The sequence below is a fragment of the Lagenorhynchus albirostris genome, chromosome 7 (assembly GCF_949774975.1).
Source record: "Lagenorhynchus albirostris chromosome 7, mLagAlb1.1, whole genome shotgun sequence".
NCBI lineage: Eukaryota > Metazoa > Chordata > Mammalia > Artiodactyla > Delphinidae > Lagenorhynchus > Lagenorhynchus albirostris.
The window spans coordinates 8,465,170-8,486,994 of NC_083101.1; the positions used below are offsets into that span (position 1 = coordinate 8,465,170).

General features: G+C 44.8%; 3 protein-coding genes and 1 non-coding gene across 8 annotated transcripts in view; 2 read left to right on the plus strand and 2 right to left on the minus strand.

The window, feature by feature from the left end:
• The window catches only part of LRSAM1 (leucine rich repeat and sterile alpha motif containing 1), a 46,610-nt gene extending 44,962 nt beyond the window's left edge, over positions 1–1,648 (minus strand). For 2 of the 3 annotated variants that reach the window (XM_060154304.1, XM_060154303.1), the window contains exon 1: positions 209–1,648. The gene's annotated coding sequence lies outside the window, so the exon portion shown is untranslated. The remainder of the gene's footprint in view (positions 1–208) is intronic. The other variant, XM_060154306.1, reaches the window with a different exon arrangement.
• On the plus strand, positions 331–4,750 carry RPL12 (ribosomal protein L12). The gene is made up of 7 exons (XM_060154312.1): positions 331–486; positions 1,270–1,343; positions 2,374–2,472; positions 2,817–2,898; positions 3,504–3,590; positions 3,927–4,039; positions 4,209–4,750. Exons 1-7 carry the CDS (start codon positions 450–452, stop codon positions 4,212–4,214), a joined length of 498 nt encoding a protein of 165 aa, XP_060010295.1. The 5' UTR covers positions 331–449; the 3' UTR covers positions 4,215–4,750.
• Positions 3,288–3,417, plus strand: LOC132523956 (small nucleolar RNA SNORA65). Its single transcript, XR_009541723.1, has one exon. It is a non-coding gene; the product is annotated as a small nucleolar RNA SNORA65 (small nucleolar RNA).
• On the minus strand, positions 4,521–19,045 carry ZNF79 (zinc finger protein 79). 3 transcript variants are annotated; one of them, XM_060154310.1, is made up of 6 exons: positions 18,714–19,040; positions 18,219–18,411; positions 14,426–14,514; positions 12,325–12,451; positions 11,747–11,842; positions 4,521–7,268 (listed from the first exon to the last, which is right to left on the minus strand). In XM_060154310.1, exons 3-6 carry the CDS (start codon positions 14,456–14,458, stop codon positions 6,097–6,099), a joined length of 1,428 nt encoding a protein of 475 aa, XP_060010293.1. In that variant the 5' UTR covers positions 14,459–14,514; positions 18,219–18,411; positions 18,714–19,040; the 3' UTR covers positions 4,521–6,096. The 3 variants fall into 3 exon arrangements, with proteins under 3 accessions (XP_060010293.1, XP_060010292.1, XP_060010294.1); XM_060154309.1 differs by lacking the exon at positions 18,219–18,411 and having other exon boundaries at positions 18,714–19,041; XM_060154311.1 differs by lacking the exon at positions 18,219–18,411 and having other exon boundaries at positions 6,827–6,963; positions 18,714–19,045.
• Positions 19,046–21,825: the final 2,780 nt, after the last annotated feature.

Consider the following 21,825-nt stretch of genomic DNA (forward strand, 5'->3'; position numbering starts at 1 on the left):
ATTGCCGTGGTCGTGGGGTCTCGGAACGCTGGTGCGGACCCGCAGGAGAGGGGCGGGGTTCTGGGATAGAATGACAGGAACTATGGGGTGACCCTCAGGGAGAATGGGCAGCAACGGAGCCTGAGATCTCGGGAGCAGCGCTCTGTTGTCTGCCTCCCCCGGGAGAACTGCCCCGAACCCCGCTTCAGAACCCCTAGCTGCAGCTCACCGCGGTGCCTCCTTCTCCAGCCTTCAGCCTTAGGTGTCTGCCCACAAGCAATATGGCACCAAGGGCGTCGCTGCAAGATGGGGCGGAGACGGCAGTTCTCGCGAGATCCGCGCTTTCAGGACTTTAACTGGCGCAAGTGCCCCACCTTCCGGTCTTTCGGTATTCGGCTCGGAGGAGGCTAAGGTGCAACTTTCTTCGGTCGTCCCGAATCCGGGTTCATCCGACACCAGCCGCCTCCACCATGCCGCCTAAGTTCGACCCCAACGAGATCAAAGTCGGTGCGTGCTTTAGATGTGGCCGGGGCTTCGGGATGGCGCATCCCTCCCCGCGTTCCGTCCGGCTTGCGGCCTCCGCCGCAATTGCCTTTCCCACGGCGGGTTTTAGAGCCGCTGCCCCCTAGAGGCTGGCCCTCTGGTGCTGCGTTCGGGGCGCTGTGTGGTCCTGGCCGACCCGCTTTCTGGGCCTCAGCTTCCCCACCTGTAGATGGGGGAGCAGGACCGGACGACCGGGGGCGGCTTTGCAGCCCCCACCCTTAGGGTAAGGTTTGTCTCCGGGCACGTCCCCCTAGGCTGCGTTGGCCGGCGTCCGGGGCTTCCTCCACGCCGGCGTGGTGTGGGCCTCTGCAGCGGTAGCCAAGCGGAAGGCCGCTGTCCCACGTGGCGCTTGGAGCGGTCCACGTCTTGCGGGGAGGGGTGTCCTGCCTCGCTCCCCCCGAGGTTCTTGGGGCTGTGGGTTTTTTTTTTTTTTTTTGCCGTACGCGGGCCTCCCACTGTTGTGGCCTTTCTCGTTGCGGAGAACAGGCTCCGGACGCGCAGGCTCAGCAGCCATGACTCACGGGCCTAGCTGCTCTGCGGCATGTGGGATCTTCCCGGACCGGGGCACGAACCCATGTCCCCTGCATCGGCAGGCGGACTCTCAACCACTGCGCCACCAGGGAAGCCCTCTTGGGGCTGTTTTGAGAAGAGGCAGAAGGTGGTGTGGCCAGGCCCGGAAAGATGCGTTGGGAGGGCTGTGACTTGGGGGCTCCCCTTGCGGAGGCACTGATCCTTTCTTTCTCTCAGTGTACCTGAGGTGCACCGGTGGGGAAGTCGGTGCCACGTCTGCCCTGGCCCCCAAGATCGGCCCCCTGGGTCTGGTAAGTCATCCTTGTGGAGGGGCGCTTTTTGTATGCGGAGAGCAGAGTTCGACTTTGGCTTGTGCAAACACGATTGTGTCTGAGGTGCCCCTGACAGTGAGCGATTGCCATCCCTAGCTAGGCCTGAACTGGCACTAGCCGTCACAGAAAGGTTGTAGGTAAAGATGGAACCTGGTACCTTGAACCTGTAACTTTCCAGTGCCTCTTAGCTGCTGCTCTTTGTGTCCCTGAGAGACGGGATAGAAGAGGTTTTTGAAGTCAAGAGTGGCTTAGTGACACTGCATTGCCTACTTGGCCTGTTTCCTAGGGAGATGGGCATATGGCGGCTGGGAAGATAAAATGGGGTGTGACATGAAGATCTCGGTGAATGTTACAGTAGCTTGTATAAACAACTCTGCTCTGAACCTACTGGTTAATATGATTAGCTTTACCTAGGATCAGACTTATTTGCCTGCTTTTTCCTCCATTTTATACTCTTTACTGAACTTCCTTTTTCTTGAATATAATCAGGCCTTTATTCCTTGAGCAGTGGTCTCCTGTCTGAAAAGCTCTCCCACCATGGTTTTGCTTAAGCAGTGTCCTCATTACTCTTCCTTGTCCCTTAGCTCAGCTGGCACTCACTGGACCTCTCTCCTGTTTAGGGAATTGTAAAGGGGCAAATGCCCAGACCTCATCCCCACAGATTGACTAGGGTTGGTCAGACACAAGGACCTGGTGTCTTTAAAGAGACCCCCGGTGATTCAGATGTAAGAGAGTTGAAAATTACCACATAGGTCCTTAGGAGAGGGTAGGTAGATAAGGGCCCTGGTCCCATTGTGGCCTTGAACCTGCAGTTTACAGCCCTGGACCAACTAAACCTGCAGCCTCAGTTTTCCAGTTTAGTATGGTGATAGCCGTGCCTCGATTGGGCAGGCAAAGTTAAACGTGTTTCAAACAGCTTGCTTGTGCTGCCAAGTGAGGAGGACTGGGCAGATTTCCAGACTGCTTCCATGTGGGGCCTGGTGTGATCATATACCTTTTATTTCTGCAGTCTCCAAAAAAAGTTGGTGATGACATCGCCAAGGCAACTGGTGATTGGAAGGGTCTGAGGATTACAGTGAAACTGACCATTCAGAACCGACAGGCCCAGGTACTTGGTTTGAGGGAGGGCAGAGGTAGGGATTGCTGGGAGGAAGGTTTTTTGCTGACATGGTCACCTGCCACCAGTGGTGAGGTAAGAGCAATTTTATCTGTGGGGAAGGCTTTTGAGAGCATGGGTCAGATATTAACTCTTCTCACTTTTGAGACACTGGGTAAATCACTTATGTTTGCTGGGGTAGGACGTGTTTCAGGTTGTGAAAATTAACCTGAATGTACAGTAAATGTGGCATCTGGCCCCATGGATTCTGAGAGCCAAGGTGCATGGTAGTATTAGTTGTTCTCATTGGAGGGTGGGGTAGGGTATGTTATTCCCATTGAGAATCTCTTCTGCAGATTGAGGTGGTACCTTCTGCCTCTGCCCTGATCATCAAAGCCCTCAAGGAACCGCCAAGAGACAGAAAGAAGCAGAAAAACAGTGAGTGGCTTTTTCCCTGGTGGTATGTGAGTGGTATTGTGTGCCCAGTGTTTGATACACAGCTGCACGTGCTCCCTTTAATGAAACCTAGGGATGGCATGGGTATTTGTTAAGCTGTTACAGAGCTAGGCACTGCCAAGAAGTGCCATGTGGCTCTCCCCAGTCCCTGGTGTGGAACAGATCCCACTCAATACTTGCAGGAGGGACATGTTCAGGCAGGGTGAAGAAACTTACGATAACCAGTAATCAAGAAAGAGCAGCTTCTTAGCTGGATGACAGACCCTATGGACAGCTTTAATCAACCTCAGTCACTTCAGTATGTTTTTTCTCCTCTTCAAAACAGTCCCTTCCACTTAAGGTTAGCAAAGACTTGACTTTGTCCCTAGCCACCCGCCACTGCACCTGACCAGTTTTCTGTTGGCTGGTGCAATCCAGTGGTGAGCTGATACTAAACCCCAGCTTAGGAAACAGGGTTGTTCTTCATGTGGATGACTCTGTGCCGAAAGCATGGGAACAGGTTATAAATGGATGAGGGAGGACTGACTGGTCTGCTCTGCTCTGGCCTCAGGTGGTAAAAAGCTTTTGCTGTTTTTTATTTTCTGCAGTTAAGCACAGTGGAAACATCACTTTTGATGAGATTGTCAGCATTGCCCGACAGATGCGGCATCGATCTTTAGCTAGAGAACTCTCTGGTAAGAACAACAGTATGGGGCCACCTTAATTGTCACGCAAGATGTATTCACTTAGTGGCATTTTCCCACTTAGAGGGGACTTTATTCTGTAAGACCTGAAATTGGGGTGTGGTGTCTTTCTGGGTTTGAAAGAATCTGGGTATCATAGGACCTGTGGACATTTTTGCATTCAGAGCTTTTAAATATATGGAGCTATGAATTTTGGATTAGGGGAGCAGTGATGATTATTCCTGTATTCCATAAAAGTTTTTCCTCTCCTTGCCTGTATTTCCCCACTGGTATCTGAGGATTGTGAGGGACGACAGGCCCTCTGATTCTACCTTTTCTTAATTATAGGAACCATTAAAGAGATCCTGGGGACCGCCCAGTCTGTGGGCTGCAATGTTGATGGCCGCCACCCTCACGACATCATAGATGACATCAACAGTGGTGCAGTGGAATGTCCAGCTGTAAGTGACTTATGCATTGATTTGCTTAAAATTAGGGTGAAAACTGGAGGGGAAACTAATGTATCCTTGGGGAAAAGGTGGAAAATTCTATAAGTGCTCAATAGTGGGGTTGGGAGATAAGGTTTTTTTGTCCTATTACTGAGAGGGTTTTTTTTTTTCTTTTCCACAGAGTTAAGAACTGCAAAGAAAAATAATAAAGGGTTATTTGACAAGCAGTGGACTTTCTGATGTGGCCTCTTCCTTGGGGGAGCCTAGGCTTTGTGGTCAAATGGTGGTCATTGAGGCCAGGGTGACAGAATCTGGGGATGAAGCAGCAATCTGTGGACAACACATTTCTGTCCTGTATGGGACTAGCTCAGAAGATACCTAGAAAGGAAGTCTGCTTTTTGGAGACACATTCATGGAGCTCCTCAAGAAAAAGTTCTTGGTCAGAAAGAAAACTTGGGGAATTAAACATAATAAACACCCAGGGAAGCAGCTCTTCATCCCAAACCAGTTTAATCATTTGGTGGGTTCTGGGCCCAGGGCCCATGATTCAAGGCTTTGCTCTCCATTCCAGTGTACAGCTGTGGTTCAGAACCACTGATGGGACAACCAAAGAACCTGACCTTTATATGAGTCCTCTTCTGTAGTTAATTAGCAGTTCCTAGACCTACCCTGGTTTGCTTTAAACCAGTCACAGACTATTTTCTAATGAATGCTTTCACCTTTCCTAAGCCTCTCCCTTGTCTTTTTCTTAGTTCTGTTCCTTTTGAGTTTCTAGAGCTCATCACTCACTTTCACCTTATTTGATACGCAATGAATGAACCTCAAACACCTGGACACTGAGACAAAGCTACCCGAGCAGCCTGAAGTACCACCTGGAAGGGGCTTCTGGGCACTAGCCGAAAGGGAGTTGGGAATGACGGCACCAAGAACTTCGCTTCCCTGCCATTTAGCCACTTGGCTGTCCCATTTGGTCATGGTGGTTTAGGTGGTTTTTAATCACAGGTGCAAGCAGGGGTGGAAAACTGCTTTAGTGGAAAGGACTGCCTGAGATTGCTGGAATGAGGAACATTCCAGGGCACGTGGCAAGTCATCAAGGAATCAAAGCTAGAGGCCTTGGGTGATGGCTGAGGGTATAACCAGCTTACCTTACAGTAGACCAGTAATGGGGAGTCTCAAATCAGGCTTACCTAACCAAAAACCAAGTAAGCTCACAGCAGTTTATAAGTGCTGAGATGAGATCTACACCAGTTGGGTGCAAGGGAGAAAGCAGGCCAACAGGCTAAAGAGCTTAATTTAAAAGATACTCAGCTGTCAGGAAGAGGGGAAAGTAAAAATGACTCGCCTTCCTCTGAGCCAGGGAAAGCACGGCTGCCGTCACATTGCCCCAGGTTTGTTAGCCTTCCCTCCCTTAGGAACTCCGTTTAAAGGTATGTGCCTTGCTGAGGGATTTCATTAGCTTCTTCCTGCACCCTCAACCTCACTGTCCTTCCTCGGTCTTTTCTTGACAGCAGTAACTAGAATAGAGCACTTGAGCAGCTCAGAAAGTGCAGGTTGTGTGCAGCTGTGTCTAGATTCAGCATCCCTCCCCCAGCCCCGTTCTAGTAACAGCTGGCTCTAGAATCCCCTTCCTCACTTGAATTCACTCCCCCAAATCTTAAACCTCAGTGGCCCCACTATGGGGAATACTCGTTCCCGGCTAATGTTCTTGATTCTCCTGTTGCAACAGCCCTCATTCAAGCAGAGACTACTACGACCACACCACTGCCAAAATACCTGGCCTTATAAGTAGGAACGAAGTCTTTCACTCATTCTTTATAAATCGTTTCTGGAGTGCTTTTTACCACTGAATTAAAAGTAAATCTTTAAAACAGTGTAATTGGGGTTGGGTTGTCTAAGAAGATGTTGAGAAAGAAGAGAGCACCTGAGACCTTCCAGAAACAACATGTAAAATAGTGACTATTTATTAAAGGTGCTTTTGCATGTGGCTCTGAGCTAGACTTAAAGTCAGATGTCCCCAGATGCTTTCAAATTACCTGTCAGGTCCCCATCCACTTTGGTTATGTTCCCAGTTACTCTCCAGCATGGAGTCTCTGATGTCTAATGAAAGCTGAACTACACCTGAAGGCCTTCCCACACTCACTACATTCATAAGGTTTCACACCAGTGTGAATTTTCTGATGCTGACTAAGGGATGAGCTCTGGTTAAATGCCTTTCCACACTCATTGCACTCATAGGGTTTTTCTCCTGTGTGAATTATATGATGTCGAATAAGGGCTGAGCTCTCACTGAAGAATTTCCCACATTCATTACATTTATAAGGCTTCTCCCCAGTGTGGGTCTTTTGGTGGATTATAAGGTTTGTGCTTTGGCTGAAGGCCTTCCCGCACTCACTGCACTTGTAGGGTTTCTCTCCAGTGTGAGTCCTCTGGTGGTTTGTGAGGTTTGCACTCTGGCTGAAGGCCTTCCCACATGCATTACATTTGTAGGGTTTCTCCCCTGTATGGATTCTCTGGTGCTGAATAAATGCCGCACAGTAGCTGAAGGCTTTTCCACATTCGCTGCACTTGTAGGGCTTCTCCCCTGTATGAGTCCGCTGGTGGTTTGTAAGATTTGCACTGTGGCGGAAGGCCTTCCCACAGTCACTGCATTCATAAGGCTTCTCTCCAGTATGAATTCTCTGATGCTGAACAAGGGCTGAACAGTCACTGAAGGCTTTCTCACACTCACTACATTTGTAAGGCTTTTCTCCGGTATGAGTTCGCTGGTGTTTTGTAAGGTTTGCATTCTGGCTGAAGGCTCTTCCACATTCACTGCATTTATAAGGTTTCTCTCCGGTGTGAATCCTCTGGTGCTGAGTAAGAGATGAGCTCTGGCTGAAGGCCTTCCTGCATTCATTGCACTCATATGGCTTCTCCCCAGTGTGGCTCTTCTGGTGCTGAGAAAGGGAAGAACAGTAACTGAAGGCTTTGCCACATTCATTACATATGTATGGCTTTGCTCTGTGAGGTTTAATTATATCTGAATTCTTCCTGAAGCTCTCTGTGTGTGTTTCACATTTATGGGGTCTCACTTCTGTAGGAACTCTCTGCTGTGGAGAAAGAACTGGTCTCAGATTGAAGCTCTTCCCCAGTTCACTGTTCCTGTGATCTGACTCCCCAGAGGGCATCTCTACACTTGGGTCTTGGAATGATTCTTCAGAAATGTCTTGTTCAGGTGGTGATTCAGATACAATCTTCCAATCTGAAGAATATTTACAAAAGCAATTTTAAAGATTCTTTTGGTGAAAGAAAAGATACCGAAAGACAAAAGGCTGAAGGAGTCTGGCTGAGCTCTTATGTGGGACAGGTTCGATGCTTCCACCCCCTTCCACCCAGGATGTTTCTGTTATAACCACAATGATCAGAAAGCTTTTCAGAGACATGAACACTCTTTGCTCCCTTTCCTAAACAGCAGAAGTTTATCCTGAACCTGCCTCAGATGCACTCCTCTCCTTTCTTTCTGACACTCCTCTCCTGTGCTTTTGCCAAGTACTGGGTTGTCTTAAGCTGTCTTCTTAGTCACAATTCTTGGTGTGGTTTTGGGCAACCTGCTATTACCAGGTTTGAACAATTCACTTAAAAAAGCTGATGACTGATGCCAGCAGGATGAATGTTTTCACCTATCATATCAGCAAGATTTCAAAAAAAAAGGTTAATTCTAGAGTGTTGTTATGAGTGCAGCATTTGGGATATCTCACACACTGGTGCAGCTGCATAAATGTACAGGCTTTCTGGAGAGTAATCTGGCTGCATGTGTCAAGAGTCCTTAAAATGCTGACACAGAATTCCACTTCACCTGCATTAACATCAGTTGTCAACAATGCATCATTTGTCAAATAAAAAGCAAATACCTAAATGTTTAATAACGAGAAATGACTAAAGTATAGCCAATCAAGGGACACTGTTCAGCAGTTATGTCATGTTTGAAATCTGTACATTATAATTCCTTTTGTAGAAAGGTATTTATTGAAAAAACACTGGCAAGTTATACAATGTGAAGATAAGCTGTGTTGTCTTTGGCTTGTGGGATTAGGCAGGGGTAGTTTTTATTTTCTTCAATGCTTATCTGTATTTTCTAATGTTCTCCAGTGACTATTATTTTTATAATAAAAGTTATAAAAACCTTGCTTTCAAGGACTAAGCAGTGATAAAAATAAACAACATGCTGTTAGGTGAAAGAAGAAATATGTAAAATTACATACTGTTAATTTTAGAAAATGCTGCTTTTTGTAATACGAAGATTGAAGGTAATACCTCTGTGTGGTGGGATGACAGGAGATCTTGATTTTCTTTTTTATTCTTTTCTAAACTTCAAATGAACTTATTTTTATTAGAAAAAAAGTTATTTTAAAAAGAATAACATTGCTTTTATAATATGGATGGGGGTGGGTGATATTTTTAAAAAGAGTTACTGATTCTTAATCCCCTTTGGGACCTCATTCATTTTAAGAGAAAACCTTAAAGTGTGAATTAATGTATAATATTTGCAAAGTATTAAAACTAAGTGAACCCAATGGTCCCAGACATCTCTCTCTGTCTCCTTCATAGAGGTTTATAGCTAAGGGAGTGAAGTTTTAGGGAAGGCTATGGAGCTTCTTTTCACAAGGGTAAATTTTCCTGAAAAGATTCTTCCTGTTTCTACCTTATTTAGGAAAACAGCAGGTTAGTTTTAGGTATGCTTTATTTGAATTTCTATACAGAATCTTGACCCAGACTGCCTGGGTTCAAATCTGGGTTCAACCTCTTACTAGCTGTGTTACTCTGAGCAAATTACTATGCCTTGGATTTATTATTTGTGAATGTAGCTCTCTTCCAGAATTATTAAGAGGACTAAATGAGCTAAAACACAAAGGACCCAGAATGATACCTGAGGAATAGCAAGTGTTATATGAGTGCTTGTTATTATCTTGGACCTTTTCCTTGTAAATCATATTAAATGGTTTCCCATTAAGCAGGTTTCCCTCTAAGTTGCACATGCATTCAAAGCCCAGTCTACTAAGAGCACCGAAGTCCCTGTTTCGGGTTGAGGGTATCTCTATGTTACTTGGTATTTGGTCTTACAGCTCTCAAAATCTGACCATCTATCTGAGTAAAAGATGGAAAGGAGAAGAAAAGCGACAACAAAAGAAGCAGTGGGAGAAAAAAGCAATTAAGAAGACTATGCGGGGAATTCCCTGGTGGTCCAGCGGTTAGGACTCTACGCTTCCACTACAGGGGGCATGGGTGCTGGCTCCTGTATAAGACGGTCTAATTATGTTCGAAACTGAATATACCCAAAACAGAACCGCTGATTTTCCCTTTCAAGCCAGGTGTCTTTATCAGTCTTCCCATTTACCCAACTGCTCAGGCCAGGGTCATCCTTAATGTCTCTTTCCCTCACATCCAGTCCACTAGCAAGTCATGCTGGCTTTAACACCCAAGTATGTCCTGAATCCTCCTCCTCAGCTGCCACCATCCTCTCACTGGAATGTCCTAACTGATCTCCCTGCTTCTAGTCTTGAACACTGAAAGTCTAGTCTCCACACGTTATCTTTTCAAACACAAATATTATCCCTTCCCTGCTCAAAACCCTCAATGGCTTCCTATCTTCCTATTTGAATAAAACCTGAACGCCTCCCATGGCCTCTAAGCCTTACGTGATCTGACCCCTGCCCAGCACCTTCCCTCTTGTTTACTGAGTCGTAGGCTCTTCTCATCCTAACACAAGTCTAACTTATTCCCAACTCAAAGCCTCAACACGTGGTGTGGCCCAGAATGTTCCTCCTCCGGATACTTACACGGCTGGCTCATTCTTTTCCTTCAGATCTCAGCTCCAGTGTCACCTCCTCAAAGTGGTCTTCCCTGTCCATCCGATCTAGGAGAGCCCACACCCCACCCGTATTCCCCTTTCTTACAGTACTCATCACCATCCAATATTGTATCGGTTATTTTGTTTACTTGCTTTATCTACGTTCCTCACTAGGATGTAAGCAGGGCCTACATCTTGTTCTCTGTTGCACCTCCAGTAGCTAAAACAACGCCAGGCATGTACCACGCAGTGAGGCAAAGGCAGGTCGAAGACCTGGGTCTGTCACGGTGGGAGGGGTGGGATGGAATAATAGCTCTGAAACCAGCCCAGGAGGCACAGCGATGCCCAGGATGCTCGGTGGGTCTCAGAGCAGAGGTGCGACATCACAGGGGCAGTGTTTTAGTTACTCTAATAGCCAGATTTAAAACTTTCCTCCAGCTACTTCACTATTACAGAATTAATACCACCCTACATTGTCGACAACTTTTTTTCAAATAAGTTTGTCAAAGAGTGAGACAGGTTTTGTTATCTACATTTTTTCAGATATAGAAACAGATGACCACAATTTAGTGGTTTACTCTGAATCCATGTAGTTAATATGTAGCAAGCCAGGACCTGGATGCGTCTTTCATGGGTCCACATCCAAAGCTGCTTCCACACTAATACTCTCCACTAATACCTCAGGGCACAGACGCTTTGTGGTAACACCTTTTCCCAATTTCTGTTTCTAGTGACATGGTGATTTGAATCTTTTTCAGTAACCTTTATAGGATCCTGAACCCCTCTGAGACTGTGATGAAATCTTTTCCCAGAAAGATGCAGTTATTGCCACAGAACACTCTATTCAATTCCCAAAGTTCCACACAGGGTTCTCTGGATTCAGGTTAAAGGTCCTGCATAACAAGTATGCTGTGCTGGGAAGCAGGGGGTTTGGGAGAAGAAAGCAGCAGGCAGTGAGGCTCCTGGTAAAGGGAAGTATTTCAGCAAGTGTGAGTGGTGCCCAGAGTTACAAGGGCTGAGGTGACATGTGATAGGCTGCTTAGAAAGAGGATAAAATGTGAAGAGTTCAGATGAACCGTGCACAAAGTAAGCCAGAGGCTTTGTTTTCATTGTCCTACAGCAACCATAAAAGATATAAAGCATTAGACCGCATTTTTAGAAAAATTTAAAATTTTGTCGCTTTGAAGTTGTTAAGTTCATTGTACCTCTGATGCTTTAAGTTTCAAAATATCAGAAGTGGCTGGAACCACAGGCCCTGCCAGAGGTCAGACATTTGCAAGGGCTGAAATATGAAGGTGGGGGTGGAGTGAGCAGCCTTAGATGAGTAGCAAGAGATAAAGGCAGAAACTATGGTTTCTCTTGCTCGTTTTCCCTAAGTTTCTTAGTATCAGCCCTTCAGAAAATTCCAGCATGGCCATGAAGAGGTAGAGAAAGGGTGTGGGTGCCGAATCCAATAAAGGGTTAGCCAGAGAGAGGAGTAGCAGTAGGTGTCACAGCTGAAGCACGGCTAAAGGTGGGTACTTGAGATCCTCAGTGAGGTGAACCCGAAGCAGGGAATGTGCTAGGCCAGCAAAGATGACTCTCATTTCCCAGAGGCCAGCAATACCACCAGTGCTCCCAAATGCCTCCCAGCCTGGGAGACTGAGTAGACAGCATGCAATAGAGTGCTTTGGAGTCTGACTGTTGTTGCTTCAAACCCCAGCCTCGCCACTTTCTAGCTGTGAGGCTCTGAACCAGTGAGTTAGCCTTTCTCAGCTTTATTTTCCTCATCTATAAAACAGGGATAATAATAGCTACCTCACCAGTTGTTAAAATACTCAAATGCACTAACGCATGTTTCAAAGGGGCTTTTGCTCCCGAGACTCTGACTGGCTTAGTGCTTGCTCACTTACCTGGACAGGTACTCCTTAGGCCTTCTCTCTCTAGCATCCATGAACCTTCCCTTTGTTCAAACTGGGAGTTCATACCAGGCTGGGAGACTGGAAGTCCTATTTAAGGGGGAAAAAAGTGGGGTTTAGAGATCTGTACTAAGTATAAATAGCCTCCCAGAACTGAGGGGAGTGGAAATGGGTCGTTCATTTCATTCATTCAACAAATATACGGTGCCAAGGTCTTAGTAGAGCATTTCTGAAAAGAGCTAAAGTAACAGCCTCAAGGAGGGGTCAAGCCAGGGAGCTAAGCAAGCCCATAAAGCCAGATACTTAAGAAGTTGGGAACTTAGTGACTATGGAGGAACTGGCCTGAAGGCTACCCCACCCTTCCTGGGAAATAAGAAAATGGGGAGGTGCAGCCTTGGGGGGAACAAAATGAAACTGCCTATTTCCCAAACCAGAATGCAGAGATCTTTCACTAGGGAATGAGGAACAAACACTATTCCTCTGGTGCAGCAGAGCCACTCAGGATCACTCGACACTGGAAGTAAAACATTTTCAGAACTGAACAAATTCTGCATTTTAAATGGTTTCCTTACCCAGTAGGACCAGGTTTCTGGACTTTTCTGGCATCCCTTTCTTGAACCTGTCCCTTGGAGTAGGGGCCAACTGCCTCCATCCCTTCTGGGTAAAAGCTACAGTCACACTGTTGAAAGGTGTGGATCCCTGAAACAACAAGCATATTCCTTCTTGCCCAGTGGCCTTAGAATACGAGGGGGTGGGGAGGTTGGCAGCTTTGGGTGTGTTGGTTAGCAGGCCTACAAAGGGTCTTTGAAAAGACTCAGGGTAGTTCCAGAAAAGCATTTATTGATCACTTCTTATGTGCCTAACACTATATTGGATATTGATGCACAAAAATAAATAAAATACAGTTTCTCTTGTCTTCACATGTTTTATAACTCTAGTAGACTTTATACATAAATAGAAGAAACTATGTATATATATGAGCAGTAATTGGGCAGAACTAACAGGTGCTTGGGAATTAAAAGCGCCAATATAGAAAAAACAAAATTAGAATGTGTGAGTTTATGCAACAAGGAATCAGCTGCAAATTAGCAAAGAAATGTGAATGATTAATGTTTTCAGAACATTTAATAAATATTCCTGCTTACTCAGACATCACACAGTACAGCAGGAGAGCCAGCATGTATGCAACCACCTGTAATAATGTGTCAAAGAGATGGACAGATTAGTTGCTAGGATAACAGAGGAGGAATCATAGATGGAGGGCAACCTGGCCTTCAAGGAGCAGGTTCCTCAGATGGAGAAAGAGAAGGATGTCCAAGGCAACGGAGGCATCAGGAGCAAAGGCACGGAGGCAAGGGGGTCTTTGCCTATTTTCAGCTTAGGAAATGGTACCTCCAGTCACCTAGTTGGCCATGTCAGACAACTGGGTGCTATCTTCCCCTTTCTTGCAGCTCCCCACATGTCAACTGCATAGTCATTCTTCCTCCTCAATATCATGAGAATTCATGCATTTCTCTCCATGCCCCTGCCACTGCCTTGCTTTAAGCCACCATCGTTTCCCAATTCATAACTAGTTTCCTGATTTCTAATTTTACCTGTCCTTCCAATATATCCTTCACACTGAGAAATGCACTAAACGGGACAAAGAGGGTCATTTTAAAAAACGATGGAATATTTAAAACATTTGGGTCATTTTATAATAATCAAGAGAGTAAAATCCATTATGAAGATATAAGGGTCATGAACCAAATAACAAATATATAACTCATAAAGAAAAAACTGTAGGAAGTACAAGGAGAAATTTAAAATATAGCTACAAGAGATGTTAAACAACTTAGTTGTTAACAGAGTTAATACAAAACAAACCAAAAAATAAAGGTATGGAAGAAGTGAGTAATTTAATAAGGTTGAGCCATAAATCCTACAGCTGCAATCACACTATACCTGGATGTTTTGTGTGGAGAAGAGACACAAACTTTGCCTGCATGGAGCACAGCCCAGCTAAATGTGCAGACAAGAAACCAAAGTCACAATTTTGCCATATCTAAAAAAATAAAGACCCACCACCAAAAATATTCAACATATATGAACAAAACAGGAAGAAAATGAATTAGGGGATTCAACTCAAGAGATTTTGAAAAGTGAATTTTAAAATAAATCTAAGGAAAGCAGAAGCAAAAAAACTAACACAGAAAATTTTGTTAATAAAGAGTAGAACTGATGAGGAAATCCAAGAGCAGGCGTTCTAAAAATGAAAACAGACCAATTCCTAGTCTAGTCAAGAAAAAGAAAGGGAGAAGACAGTTCTTACTTTCACAGAAGGACTATGAAATGGAATTTATTAGAAATAATTCTGTAGAATACTCTTAATGAAATTGGGGAAATACTAATCAAATTCTACTAAGTGTAAATAAAAAGAAGGTTACAAATCAGGACAAACCCATTTGGGGAAAACAGAAAAAAAAGAATATGACTAAAAGGACACAAATCAAAATGTTAAGTGTTATTTCTTTGTAGGATTAAGTGTAATTTTGGGGGGGTATGTTGTCTACACTTTTCAGGTTTTCTACAGAGAACATGAATTCCTTTTGTAATTAAAAACCAAAAACACCCTTAATATTTAAAATAAAAAAAAAAAAAGAGGCTGCCTTTCAGAGTAAATTTCCAACTTACTTGGGGCCCAGCTGTGAGGAGACCACCTGCCATTCCTTCCTCTTCTGTGCCTTCCTCTTGGGGAAGGGCAGGATCTGGAGAAGGTGGCTCTGGAGGATGAGAAAGAAAGCAATGAGGCATAAAATTTACATCTCACCAAGCTAGAAAGTCTCAAATTTTCACTCTGAAGAGAGTGTTCAAATGACATTATAGGTCCCAGGGCTCATTGAGGCTGAATTTACAGACCTGCAATGGGACAGAAATTTTCCAATTTCCCTTCCTACCTCAGAAGTTCCATCAATTGACTCAAACATAGGGAGGCATTAGAGTGTAATAGACTCTCAAGTATTCCAGATCTACCACTTACCAGCAGTGTACAAATCATGTAACCTCTCTAAGTCTCATTTTTCTCATCTGTAAAATGAGGATAATATCCCATGTAAAGTTGCTGTGAAGATTTAAATGCAGACAAAGCAGTTGACACAATGCTTAGCATGTAAATATACAGCTTACAACTATTACCAATTAAGTTCCTTGGAGAAAGTGGCTCTGCAAATTTAAGACATTTGCTTAAACAAAAAAAGAGGTAATGACCAAGTGGGATTCATCCCAGGAATGCAAGGTTGGTTCAACAAATGAAAATCAATCTGTATAACACACTATATTAATATAAAGGGGAAAAAAAACCCATACGATCATCTCAGTGAACTCCAAGAAGGCCATTTTACAGAATCTGATACCTTTCATGATAAAACACATCCAATAAACTAGGAACAGAAGGGAACTTCCTCAACTTGATAAAGAGGCATTTACAAAAAACCCAGAGCTAAAGACTGATGCTTTTCCCCTAAGATCAAGAACAAGACAAGGATGTCTGCTTTTGCCACTTCTAACCAGTATTATACTGGAAGTTCTAGCCAGAGCAATTAGTCAAAAACAAGCAAACAAGCAAACCAAAGGCATACAGATTGGAAAGGAAGAATTTAAACTACCTGTATTTGTGAATGGCATGATTTTGTATACAGAAAATCCGAAGGAATCCACAGAAAACTATCACAGCTAAACAAGTTCAGCAAGGTTGCAGGATACAACATGAATATACAATTAAAAAAAACTCAATTAAAAATGGGCAAAGGATTGAATAAACAGTTCTCCAACTGTATCTCTATACACTAGTAATGAACAATCCAAAAATGAAATTTTAAATTCCATTTACAAGAGCATTAAAAGAACAAAACACCTAGGAATAAACTGAACAAAAGAACTGCAAGAGTTTGATTACTGATGTTATAAGCAAAAAAGTATAAATAACATAGGTAGGATACTTATTTTGACATGGATTAATTTACTTTACTGTCTTAGCCATATCTACCTCTAATCTCTTGTCACTAGTATTCTTCTTAAAGTTGTTTTTTCAAAATGTTATTATTTTTTAATTTTTAAAATTAAATTTCACACATCATCCTCAACACTGCATTTTATATGTAATAGATTTAAAATTGTTGACACCTCTAGTTGACCTTTCTCTGTAGACCACAATGTCTTTAATTGAGAAAATCATTCCCTACAGACACTGAAGTATCTGTTAAGCTCAGAGCAATTTCTCATAAATGGATGTTATTCTCAATCCTAATTCTTGGTTTTTTTAATGTGTAAATATTTCAGAACAAATTTTTTTTTTTTTTTTGCGGTACGCGGGCCTCTCACTGTTGCGGCCTCTCCCGTTGCGGAGCACAGGCTCCGGACGTGCAGGCTCAGCGGCCATGGCTCACGGGCCCAGCCGTTCCGCGGCATGTGGGATCTTCCCGGACCGGGGCATGAACCCGCGTCCCCTGCATCGGCAGGCAGACTCTCAACCACTGCGCCACCAGGGAAGCCCCCCAGAACAAATATTTTTATGGATACTGTTACTTTTGCTTCCATTTAGATACTTTTCTTTAATAAAAAATCATCAAATCTCAAAAAAAAAAAAGAAAAAAAAAGTGAAAGACATTACATTGAAAATTACCAAACATTGTTCAAGGAAATTACAGAAGGTCTAAACTTTCTACAAAGCAACAGTAATTAAAATAGTGTGGAACTGATATAAGGATAGACATATAGATCAATGGAGAAGAACTGAGAATCCAGAAATAAATCCATACATTTATGGACAACTGATTTTCAACAAGAGTGCCAAGAAATTAAATTTCTTTTCAAAAAAATAGAGATGGGACAACTGGATATCTACATGCAAAAGAATGAAGCTGGACTCCTACCTCACACCATATATAAAAACCCAAAATGGATCAAAGACCTAAATGTAAAAGCTAAAACTTCTAGAAGAAAATACAGATATAAATCTTTATGACCTCTGATTAGGCAATGGGTTTCTTAGACATGATACCAAAAGCACATGCAACAAAAGAAAAGCTAAACTGGATTTCATAAAAATTAAAAACTCTGTGCTTTAAAGGACACTGTCAAGAAAGTGAAAAGATCTGCAAATCATATATCTTCTAAGGGTCTAGTATCCAAAATATAAAAAGAATTCTTTATATTAAAAACTCAACAAAGAAAGACAAATAACCCAACTTAAAAATGGGCAATGGGGGCTTCCCTGGTGGCGCAGCGGTTTAGAGTCCACCTGCCGATGCAGGGGACACAGGTTCGTGCCCCGGTCCTGGAAGATCCCACATGCCGCGGAGCGGCTAGGCCCGTGAGCCATGGCCGCTGAGCCTGCGCGTCTGGAGCCTGTGCTCCGCAACGGGACAAGCCACAACGGTGAGACGCCCGCGTACCACAAAAAAAAAAAAAAAAAAAAAAAAGGGCAATGGATTTGAATAGGTATTTCTCTAAGTAAGATACAAACAGCTATTAAGTATATGAAAAGATGCTCAACATCATCAGTCATTGGAGAAATGCATATCAAACCATTATGAGATACCACTTCACACCAAGATGGCTAAAATTAAAAAGATGGAAAAAAAACAAGTGTTGATGAGTATGTAGAGAAACTGAAATCCTCATACATTACTACTGGGAATGTAAAATGGTGCAGCCACTGTGGAACACAAGTCTGGCAGTTCCTGAGAAAGTTAAACAGAGTTACCAAAGTTACCAGAGTTATACAATAATTCCTCTCCTAAGTATATATAAACCCTAGAAAAATGAAAACACATCCACACAAAAACTTGTGCATGCATGTTTATGGGATTATTCATAATAGCCCAAACTGGAAACCACCCAAATGTCCAACAACTGAGGAAGAGATAAATGTAGCATGGTATAATCCATGTAATGGAATATTATTCAGCCATAAAACGTAGATTCCTTCATGTTACAACATGGATGAACCTTGAAACGTTATGCTAAGTGAAAGAACCCAGACACATATACTGTATGATTCTATTTTCATGAAATGTCCAGAATAGGCAAATTCATGAGGACAGAAAGTATTGAATTGATTAATGGTTGCCAGCAACTAGGAGGAAGGGAAAATGTGGAGTAATACCAGTTTCTTTCTGGGGTGATGAAAATGTTCTGGAATTAAATAATGGTGATGGACTTCCCCGGTGGTCTAGTGGTTAAGACCCGTGCAGGGGGCATGGGTTGGACCCCTGGTTGGGGAACTAAGATCCTGCATGCCGCAGCCAAAAAAAAAAATGGTGATGGTTGCATAACTTTGTAAATATACTAAAAGCTACTTAATTGTACACTTTAAAAGTGAATGCATGTAAATGATATCTCAGTTTAAAAAGGTGCTTTCAAAAGCGTCATTTTAGATGATGCTTACAGTTCTTAGAGGTGAACGAGGTAGTTAACGTTGTTTTACCTTTTCCTCCATGAAGAAACACAGGCTAAGAAAGCTGGCTGGTACCCCAGAGCTTAAACAGGAATCCTAGCCTTCTGATTCTAAATCTCCAGTATCCTCCACGATTTCACAATCCAACTGGGTTGAACCCATCCTCAATATGAGGTGAAGCCAACGGGCTCCCATTCCGAACATCCCTGATGCTTCAAGAGGGCTGGAAGATCAGAAGCAATAGAGGAGGCCCTGAGTAAGTCCCATTTTCTTTCCCAGGGCCCATTTCTCTCTACTTTCTAATGCCATGGGTCCATCAACAGATCGGAGTAAGGGACAGGACACTCAGAAATGATCCAGGGCTGAGCTCCTCAAACTTTTCTGACCCTGGAATTCTTTATTCCACAAAAAGGATCGTCCCCCAACCACTTGTGGAAAGGATGACCGCCGAATTCTGACCTGGGTCACACAGCACTGTTAGCGGACAAGCTAGAAGCCACAAACCGCTCCACCACTCCGTCTCACCTCCTTCCTCCAGCATTTGGGTCCCACCTCGCGCCACCGCTTCCCAGCAGTTTTCTGAGCGCCAGCCCCGCTCTGGGCTCTTCTCTCAGGCTTGTCCGCTTAAAGGCCGGGTCTGAGCCTGCGGTGCTGAGCCCGGTCCGGCCTGTCCAGCCGGGTCTTTCACTGTCTCCCCAGCCACAGCCAGGCCTCGGCTGGGGAGCCCGTGGCGCACCTGCCTCGGTCTCAGGCAGAACACCACGTGAAAAAGGCGCTGCCACCTACGCGAGAAAGCTCCCGGCTCCCGCCACCAGCGTGAGCTCAGAAACTGCTGCCGCAGACCCGCCTCTCGCTCCAAAGGGGACGGCGCCTGAATAGCGCCACTTCCGGTCATGCGCACATGCCTCCCTGCCCCACCGGACTCCATTTCCCAGAAATCTCCGGGCTCGTTACTGGCCAAAGCCTTTTCTTGTCTCTCGGTGCCAGGTTGTGACCCGCACACCCTCGTGGACCGTATTTCCTAGCGAGGCTTCCGCCTGTTCTTGCTTCCAGAATCTATTTCCCATCACGCTTTGTTGCACATGCCTTTCAGGTCCACTGAATACAATGACTGGGGCCTCTTGGACAGGAAGAGACGTGGCCGCGAAGGCTCACGGGAGCAGTGCTTTTAGCGCAGGCGCAGATCTGCACTAGGGCTAGGCGCCTGGTTTCTGCTCAGGGATTTGACGTGCCCGGGGCCCGGCTCCACGAGGTCCTCTCCCTCGTCAGTCAGCTCAGGGCCCAACCCCAGCCACCTTCACGGTCCTCTTGCGCCCTTCTGATAGTTTGGGAGGGGTAAAGGAAGTGAGGGCCCCTCAGTGTGAAAGGGGCAGCCGCAGGTTGGCCTGGAACGGTCAAAGTATAAAAGCTTATCAGCAGGAAGACGTCTTCAGTAATCTCAGGGGCAGAATCACACTTTAACAGTGTTCAGTTAGAAGTGTTGGGAGAGGAGATTCCTGAATATTCTGTCCTTGGGGGCTTCCGTGCTGCCCCAGGGGATATTTCAGTGGGCTTCCTCAGAGCGTTGATGGAATTTCCCCACAAGCCTGTTGATCTTCACGAATCAAGCAATTTTCTGATGAGCAATTTACTTTCAGAGGCATTTTGACGTTAAGGAGATGAGAATGTGTTACCTGGGAAGCGGAAATGAGTTTGGGGGTCCTAAGCCTCTTTTCATTTTGTATTGTCTCTCTCCCTTTCAATCATAGCTGGTAGTGTTTTTCCCCAATATGATTCTACATTTGTGGGTCTTCTAAGAATCTCATTGGGATTCACTCCGTTAAGCAAGTCACACCCACAGATCTCTTTGAGATAAGCTCTTCTCTACCTTGGGCTTGTGTAATTTTTAGGCTTACAACTTTGGAGGTCAGAAGTCTGAAGTGGACCTCACTGGGCTAAAGTCAAGGTGTCTTCAGGGCTACTTTCCTTCTGGAGGCTCCAGGGGGAGAATCTCTTTCCTTGCTTTTTCTAGCTTCCAGAGGCTGCCTGCATTCCTTGGCTAGTGGGCTGTTCCAGCTGGTGTGTTCTGCCTGTGCCACAGGCCCAGCAGGTGCTAAACCCATAATAGCCACTAGGAGGTAGGCAAGGGTTTTCTTGCCTTAGTCTTGCAAACCCACCTATGGCCACTGGGGGGTAGCAGAGTGGTTCACGCCACAGTTGATTCCGCCCGTGTCCACTGGGTGGTGTTAGGGAATTTCTTGCCTCGTTCTCAGAAGCCAGGATTCTCCTGGAAGTTGTTCCGGGGGTGGGAGTGGGAAATGGGGTGGATGTCGGCTGGCAATGCACATTTCTATCCTAGGCTGGGTAAAGCACAGCTTCTGCTGCACCTGTCTTCTGGAGATGTTTCATCCTGCCCCACTTCTTCATGGACCTGTGCCTGATGGTGCTGGACTGGGCTCCTGTGGTAGATACAGGGGTGTCAGCTGGGGCTGGCTCTTAGTCCCTGAAGCACCTTGTGCTCTGATGGGAAGGCCTTAAAGGAGTGTACGGGGACCTCTGAAAAGTGTGTGTGTCCACAGTCCTTGGTACCTATAAGTAGGTGCTGGTAGCAATCACAGGTTGCTGAGGCGGTAGGGTAGGAGATAGAGTATAAAGAGAAACACTTGTAAAGATTTCAAATATCCCCTTATGAAGCACCCCTAGAGCCTCACATGCAGCCTCACAACCAGCCTTGCATGCAGCTCCCCGTCTCCACCACAGCCTCCCACCCTCACCTGCACAGCCTTACCACCACCAGCAGCTAAACTGATTGAGCACTTATTCAGTGCCATCCTCAGATCTAAGTGCTTTACATGATCATCTCCTTTCATCCTCATAACAACCCCACGAGGGAGATAACATCATTATGCCCATTTTACAGATGAATGAACTGAAGCTTAGGGAAGTTAAGCGACTTGTTCTGCTCTGTCCCCCACCGCTCTGCCCTGGACCACTCCACACTTCCATTCCCCTTGTCTCCGGTCTCATTCGGTCTCATTACAAAGCTTAATACAATATGTCAAGGTGGGCACATGCTGGGCTGCACAGCCTGAGAAGTGAATAAAAACAGGTTACAGAATGGGAAGTAGGGCATCCCACTTCTGTGTCGTGATGCTGGGAAGCATGTATGTTGGGGGAGAGATCTTTTAAGACAGAACGAAATTCTCTGGTAAGGTGCAGGTGTGAATATTTTATTATTTATCTAAATAAACGAGTTAATATTTGTAAAGTACTTAGGATAGTGCCTAGCAGATGGTTAACTGCCATAAAAAATAATTACATAAATCTGTGTTTTCCAGTTTTCCTGCAATAAACACATATTACTTATACAGTAGACAATAAAAGTAATTTGTAAAAGACTTCTGGCTCCATTAAAGTTAATATGAAGAGAGGCTTCTTTTTTGCAGGAGGAACTCAAGATTTGATGACTAATGATTCAGGGGACTGAACCCAAGGAAAGAGTCAGAAATGACCTCCAAGTGCCAAAGGCAAGCCTAGCTGACCGTCAGAAAGCAGATCCACAGATGTTCTTGGCAAGACAGTCTGTGGGAGCCTAGTTTTATGGAAGGGACAGGAAAATGCCCTTCTGGACTGCAGCCCACACAAAGAGGTCATGACC

Coding starts and splice junctions, on each gene's coding strand:
- RPL12 (XM_060154312.1), top strand. CDS start 450: ATGCCGCCTAAGTTCGACCCCAACGAGATCAAAGTCG. Junction 1,344..2,373: donor AGATCGGCCCCCTGGGTCTG/GTAAGTCATCCT, acceptor TTATTTCTGCAG/TCTCCAAAAAAAGTTGGTGA. Junction 3,591..3,926: donor TTTAGCTAGAGAACTCTCTG/GTAAGAACAACA, acceptor TCTTAATTATAG/GAACCATTAAAGAGATCCTG.
- ZNF79 (XM_060154309.1), bottom strand. Junction 12,452..14,425: donor TCCTCACAGCTGGGCCCCAA/GTAAGTTGGAAA, acceptor TTGTTGTTTCAG/GGATCCACACCTTTCAACAG. Junction 11,843..12,324: donor CAGAAACCTGGTCCTACTGG/GTAAGGAAACCA, acceptor CCCCTTAAATAG/GACTTCCAGTCTCCCAGCCT.